A 6,912-nucleotide genomic window follows, 5' to 3' on the forward strand; every position below is an offset into this window, starting at 1 on the left:
CCACAGTAAATACTTTAAAAGTTGTATGTAGATAGTCTAATTAATGTTGATAGACAGACTGTTTAATGGATGTTGATAGGCAGATTGTTTAATAGATATTGATTGACAGTTTAATGGGTGGATGAGTGAATGGTCTGAAGAAGATGAATGGATAGAAGGTTGGATGGAATGTGCCTTATATTCTTGTTAAGAGAGACACTGATACAGCTCTCTGAGAGTAGTTGACACAGGTGTAATCAATTTAACTGGCTAGTCTTAAGAGAGCCAGAGTAGGCTACTCTTAAAGCCTGAGACAGAGTAAATAATTTAAAAGTTGAATGTAGATAGTCTAATTAATGTTGATAGACAGAGAGTTTAATGGATGTTGATAGACAGATTGTTTAATAGATGTTGATAGACAGTTTAATGGGTGGATGAGTGAATGGTCTGAAGAAGATGAATGGATAGAATGTTAGATGGAATGTGCCTTATATTCTTGTAGAATGGAGAGACACAGCTCTCTACTGAGAGTAGTGGATACAGATACAGGTGTAATCAATTTAACTGGCTAGTCTTAAGAGAGCCAGCCTGAGACAGAGTAGATTGTTTAAAAGTTCAATGTAGAGCGTCTAATTGATGTTGTTGATAGGCAGACTGTTTAGAATGGGTGGATGAGTGAATGGTTTGAAGAAGATGAATGGATATAAAGTTGGATGGAATTAGGAGGACTTATTTTGATACTGTTGTGCGCAGAGGATACAGGGGAACAGAATATGTAGTCTTCAGAGAGGAGCCTGAGAGAAACTGACAGTTGGTGCCCAGGTGGCTGACCAGCTGGGGTAACATTCTAATTGCTGCCGTGATGTCATAATGAGCAATGTTAAGTCTATGGGGGAAATGGTGATAGTTTTTAACTAATAGTTTAAAAAGTATAAAAGTTACAAAGTTGAAAAATACAAAGCACATATGGCATAAGCAAGACCTACGCAACAAAGTTTGAATGAAGTTTCTACGTTAAACGGTTGAAGCTGAATTGCGAGCGTTAGAAGAAGAAGTTTAACTAGAAATGCAATTCCAAGGAATTACCAGTGCATGAAAATGCAAAAATAGATAGATAATGTAGATATGGTTACTAAGGTGTAGCTAGGGTAAACATGGTGGTTGCATAGTTTACAGAGAGTTGATAGTGTGAAGGTAGACAGTTTAAAGATGAAACGTTCCAGTTCTAACTTAACTAATGATTTCTATTCATGTTAAAATGTTGATTAGCTAAATTAGCTAATGATTTCTAGCAGTTACGCTAAAAATGCTTATTATGCTAGCAATGCTAACTTTAGTAACAATGCTAACCAGGTTGATTAGCTAACTTAACCGATGATTTCTAGCAGTAATGCTAAAAATGCCAACTATGCTAACAATGCTACATTTGCTAACAATGCTAACCAGGTTGATTAGCTAACTTAGTTGATGATTTTTTGCAGTTATGCTAAAAATGCTAACTATGCTAACAATGCTAACCATGCTAACTAGCTAACTTGCTAGTGAGGACTTTTATTTTGAAACATTTGTTGCTAGGGTATCCATGGTGGCCACTATCAGGAAACAAGAAGTTACTGCAGTATAATCATGTTGGTTGCTATGGAAACGGTCATAAACACTTAATTTTAATGGTGGCTATGTTGGTTGCTAGGTACATGGAGGTTTCATGTAGTTGACTGGAGGCATAGTGGATGATAACTGACAGTTGGAATGGTTGAACAGTTCAATAGTTGAGTAGTTTCAGTGGTTAAATGATTTAATAGTGTATTATTGCAGTGAGGACCTTTATTTTGAAACAGTTGTGGACAGAGGAAGTAGTGAAACAGGATCTGTAGTCTTAATGAGATTGTATGCTTAAAGCCTGAGACAGAAGGTGCCTCTCATATAGCGTTTACGCGTCCTCTCTCGCTCCTCACTGATCTACATAAAGAATGATGGAGCGGCAACAATGGGATAGTCTAGCCCTTCTTCTATCTTTCTTTATGTAGATCATTGAGGATCGAGGAGCGAGGGAGGACATATAAACGCTGCTTGAGAGGGACCCACAGTAAATACTTTAAAAGCTGTATGTAGATAGTCTAATTAATGTTGATAGACAGAATGTTTAATGGATGTTGATAGGCAGATTGTTTAATAGATATTGATTGACAGTTTAATGGGTGGATGAGTGAATGGTCTGAAGAAGATGAATGGATAGAAGGTTGGATGGAATGTGCCTTATATTCTTGTTAAGAGAGACACTGATACAGCTATCTGAGAGTAGTTGATACAGGTGTAATCAATTTAACTGGCTAGTCTTAAGAGAGCCAGAGTGTACTCTTAAAGCCTGAGACAGAGTAAATAATTTAAAAGTTGAATGTAGATAGTCTAATTAATGTTGATAGACAGAGAGTTTAATGGATGTTGATAGACAGATTGTTTAATAGATGTTGATAGACAGTTTAATGGGTGGATGAGTGAATGGTCTGAAGAAAATGAATGGATAGAATGTTGGATGGAATGTGCCTTATATTCTTGTAGAATGGAGAGACAGCTCTCTACTGAGAGTAGTGGATACAGATACAGGTGTAATCAATTTAACTGGCTAGTCTTAAGAGAGCCAGCCTGAGACAGAGTAGATTGTTTAAAAGTTGAATGTAGAGCGTCTAATTGATGTTGATAGGCAGACTGTTTAGAATGGGTGGATGAGTGAATGGTTTGAAGAAGATGAATGGATATAAAGTTGGATGGAATTAGGAGGACTTATTTTGATACTGTTGTGCGCAGAGGATAGGCTACAATAGGCCGGTTGCACCAACAGGGCTTAGCTACGCCTGGTCTTAACTGCTAAATTGGTCTTTGTTAAGACCTGTCTTTGGAATTCAACCTAGGTCAGTTGCACCAGCAGAACTTACGCCTGGTCTTAACTACACCCGGTCTTAGCGATGCGCGTCCATGTGAGAATTCCGAATTAGAATTAAGAACAGACGTTGCTAGGATACACTAAACGGTTTCGGTCATTAACTGTCATTGAACGCTTTGATCTTTCTAGATTCTAGAAATCTACGATGTCGACCCCAAAGACAAGAAAGATTAACTTCTCTGACATGGAGATTAGAAGATTAATTGAACTGTATAGCCAGCACAAAGATGTGCTCACTGCCAAGCAGTCTAATTCGGTAACGAACAAACGAAAACTTTTAATTTGGGGGGAGATAACGGAGGCGGTCAATGACTGCGCTGACTGCCACCGTTCCGCGAAAGACATAAAAAAAAAATGGAAAGACCTGCTCAGCAAAGCCAGGAAAGACGCATCGGACAAAAAAAGAAAACCTACAGGTGGGGGCCCTCCTCCGAAACCGTCAATATATAGCGACATCATAATTGACATATTTGGCGAAGATAGCCCGGCCTTTGTTGGTTTGGATGGTGTGGAGAGCGGCGACATCCTTGGCTGCGAAGGCGGAGAGGGGGAGTTGTCTGTCAGCTGTGCTAACGAGAGTGTGGAGGAGGAGTGTGAAGGTGTGTAAGCCAAGAACACAAAAAACAATACCTTTTCATTTAAGTAAACATTTTCCAAAAGGTTAGGATACTGTCTAATCGACCCTTTACTTTTATAGACTCAGATGCTGCGCGTTCGTCTACTAGCCCTGCTCATTGTTCCGCAAGCCATCCGCCACCAGCAAAACGGAGAGCTGACCTAGGCCTACACCATATCCTTCTGGAGAAAGAGATCATTCGAGTGGAGGCTGAAACCAACAAGCTGCACACAGAGCAGGAAAAATTGGAGCTGGAAAAACAAAAGCTTCGGCTGGAAATTCAGTTGCTCCAGCAGCAAATAACTGGGCCAAGCAATTCGATTTTTTTTGAGGAGGAGGAGGAGCGATCATTTGTTATTCTGTAGCCCTGACTATAATTGACCAAGTTAAGAGTAGCCTATAGGCTAATAAAATCACAATTAGTCAAATGACATCGGTATTAAATGGTTAATTTATTCATTACGTTTCTGCGCAGTGCGCACGCACGCACACACACACGCACGCACGCACGCACGCACGCACGCACGCACGCACGCACGCACGCACGCACGCACGCACGCACGCACGCACGCACGCACGCACGCACACACACACACACACACACACACACACACACACACACACACACACACACACACACACACACACACACACACACACACACACACACCTATAAATTATTAATAATGTGAGCTCGGACAAGTCGTCCAGAGACATCATCATGAGCCACAGGGACATGAGCCTCATCTTCCTCTGGCAGCAGGTCATTTTCCATTGGTAGGGGGATCCTTTTGCTGATGCAGATATTGTGGAGTACGGTGCATGCTGCAATCACCGTGCACACTCTCTCCGGGTGCATCCGCATCTCCCCATGTAGACAGTGGAACCTAGAACCAGTTCACCGTTGATTAGGCTTACTAAAAACATTTCTCGCATAATGACGTTTAGATTTCTTGGTTGATGTAAATAGGCCTATTATTAAGATAGGCATATGCCAGAATCAACATCATGGGTAGCAGATAGGCTAATGTCAGTGTCCTAGGTGTATAAGCTTACCTGCGCTTGAGCACTCCGATGCATCGCTCGACGGTAGACCTAGTGGCGGCGTGGATAGTATTGTACCGCCGTTCTTGCTGGGTCCTGGGAGCGATGATGGGTGTCATTAACCACCGTTTCAAGGGGTAGCCACTGTCGCCGAGAAGGAAGCCACTTACTCCTCCAGCCTCAAAGGTGTTGCTCAGTTGGCTTTCCCGGAGTATTCTGGCATCGTGGGTTGACCCAGGCCACCTTGCCACCAAGTTAAAAATGCTGTAACTGGCATCGCAAGCAATCTGCACGTTGATTGAGTGGTATCCTTTTCGGTTGATGTACAGATACTCGTGTTCGGATGGTGCCTGGATGCGGACATGGGTCCCATCTATGCAACCCACGATGCCGGGTATGCCAGAGGCCTGGCGAAATTTCTGCTTCATTATGGCAGACTCTGCTTCATTCGGGAGGTGGGCATATCGCGGTAGACGGCGACTCAGTGCCAAGGAGACCCTGCGGATTACGCGACAGGCTGTTGACCTGTGGACTCCAACCATGTCCCCTACGGTGTTTTGAAAGGCTCCGTTTGCGTAAAAGCGCAGGGTTATTAACACCTGTAAAGTTGGTGTTAATGCTGCGTTACGGTCGGAGACGAATTGAAGATCTGGCGAAAGTTCATCAATTAGGGAAAAGAGGTCTCTTCTTGTGAACCGAAACCTTTCGATTAGCTCCACGTCATCATACATATCGAGCGGATTACTTCTGTCCCTAATTATCCTCTCTCGCCTGAAGGCTCTCTCATTGTACACCCTATGTATCAGACGAGCCATTTTTTTTTACAGTTGGGCTGCGGTTCTCGTCGTAGCTATAGAAACTGGGCTATATCTTAATATTTACGCCTACCCCCGACTAGGCCTAAAATTTACGCCCGGTCTTAGCGAGTAGAAGGCTTAAGCCCCGATGGTGCAACGGGCGTAACAATCTTATTGGACTTAGAACGTTGAGTTAAGACCGGCGTAGCATAAGACCGGGCGTAAGCCCTGTTGGTGCAACCGGCCCCAGGGGAACAGAATATGTAGTCTTCAGAGAGATTGTAAAGCCTGAGAGAAACTGACAGTTGGTGCCCAGGTGGCTGACCAGCTGGAGTAAGATTCTAATTGCTGCCGTGATGTCATAATGAGCAATGTTAAGTCTATGGGGGAAATTGTAATAGTTTTTAACTAATAGTTTAAAAAGTATAAAAGTTACAAAGTTGAAAAGTCATAGCACACATGTCCTAAGTAAGACCTACGTAACGCAGTTTGAATGAAGTTTCTACGTTAAACGGTTCTAGCTGATTTGCGTGCGTTAGAAGAAGAATAATAACTAGAAATGCAATTCCAAGGAATTACCAGTGCATGAAAATGCAAAAATAGATAGATAATGTAGATATAGTTACTAAGGTGTAGCTAGGGTAAACATGGTTGTTGCATAGTTTACAGAGAGTTGATAGTGTGAAGGTAGACAGTTTGAAGCTGAAACATTCCAGTTCTAACTTAACTAATGATTTATATTAATGCTAAAATGTTAACTATGGTAACAATGATAACCAGGTTGATTGGGTAACTTAGCTACTGATTTCTTGCAGTTATGGTAAAAATGTTAACGATGCTCACAGTGCTAACCAGGTTGATTAGCTAACTTAGCTAATGATTTCTAGCAGTTATGCTACAAATGCTAACTATGGTAACAATGCTAACTTTACTAACAATGCTAACCAGGCTGATTAGCTAACTTAACTGATGATTTCTAACAATAATGCTAAACATGCTAACAATGTTAAAATTGTTAACAATGCTAAAATTGTTAACAATGCTAACCAGGTTGATTAGCTAACTTAGTCGATGATTTTTTGCAGTTATGCTAAAAATGCTAATTATGCTAACAATGCTAACTATGCTAAAAATGCTAACCAGGTTGATTAGCTAACTTAGCTAATCATTTCTAGCAGTTATGCTAAAAATGCTAACTATGCTAACCATGCTAACTAGCTAACTTGCTAGTGAGGACTTTTATTTTGAAACATTTGTTGCTAGGGTATCCATGGTGGCTACTATCAGGAAACAAGAAGTTACTGCAGTATAATCATGTTGGTTGCTATGGAAACGGTCATAAACACTTCATTTTAATGGTTGCTATGTTGGTTGCTAGGTACATGGAGGTTTCATGTAGTTGACTGGAGGCATAGTTGATGATAACTGACAGTTGGAATATTTGAACAGTTAAATAGTTGAGTAGTTTCAATGGTTAAATGATTTAATAGTGTATTATTGCAGTGAGGACTTTTATTTTGAAACAGTTGTGGACA

The 6,912-nt window shown here is 41.1% G+C and overlaps 1 protein-coding gene across 1 annotated transcript; it reads right to left on the reverse strand.

The window, feature by feature from the left end:
* Positions 1-3,703: 3,703 nt before the first annotated feature.
* LOC134060482 (putative nuclease HARBI1) lies at positions 3,704-5,008 on the reverse strand. Its single transcript, XM_062517207.1, has 3 exons — positions 4,593-5,008; positions 4,237-4,423; positions 3,704-3,760 (listed from the first exon to the last, which is right to left on the reverse strand). The coding sequence occupies exons 1-3, from the start codon at positions 5,006-5,008 to the stop codon at positions 3,704-3,706; spliced, it is 660 nt and encodes a 219-aa protein (XP_062373191.1).
* Positions 5,009-6,912: the final 1,904 nt, after the last annotated feature.

This window comes from Sardina pilchardus, chromosome 16 (assembly GCF_963854185.1).
Source record: "Sardina pilchardus chromosome 16, fSarPil1.1, whole genome shotgun sequence".
In the NCBI taxonomy this organism is placed as follows: domain Eukaryota; kingdom Metazoa; phylum Chordata; class Actinopteri; order Clupeiformes; family Clupeidae; genus Sardina; species Sardina pilchardus.

Bases quoted from the DNA above. Each gene is read 5' to 3' on its own strand.
- LOC134060482 (XM_062517207.1), bottom strand. From the start codon at position 5,008: ATGAAGCAGAAATTTCGCCAGGCCTCTGGCATACCCGGCATCGTGGGT. The intron at 4,424-4,592 runs GTAAGCTTATAC...AACTGGTTCTAG, and splicing joins ATCGGAGTGCTCAAGCGCAG to GTTCCACTGTCTACATGGGG. The intron at 3,761-4,236 runs GTCCGAGCTCAC...CTCTGTGTGCAG, and splicing joins ATGATGTCTCTGGACGACTT to CTTGTTGGTTTCAGCCTCCA.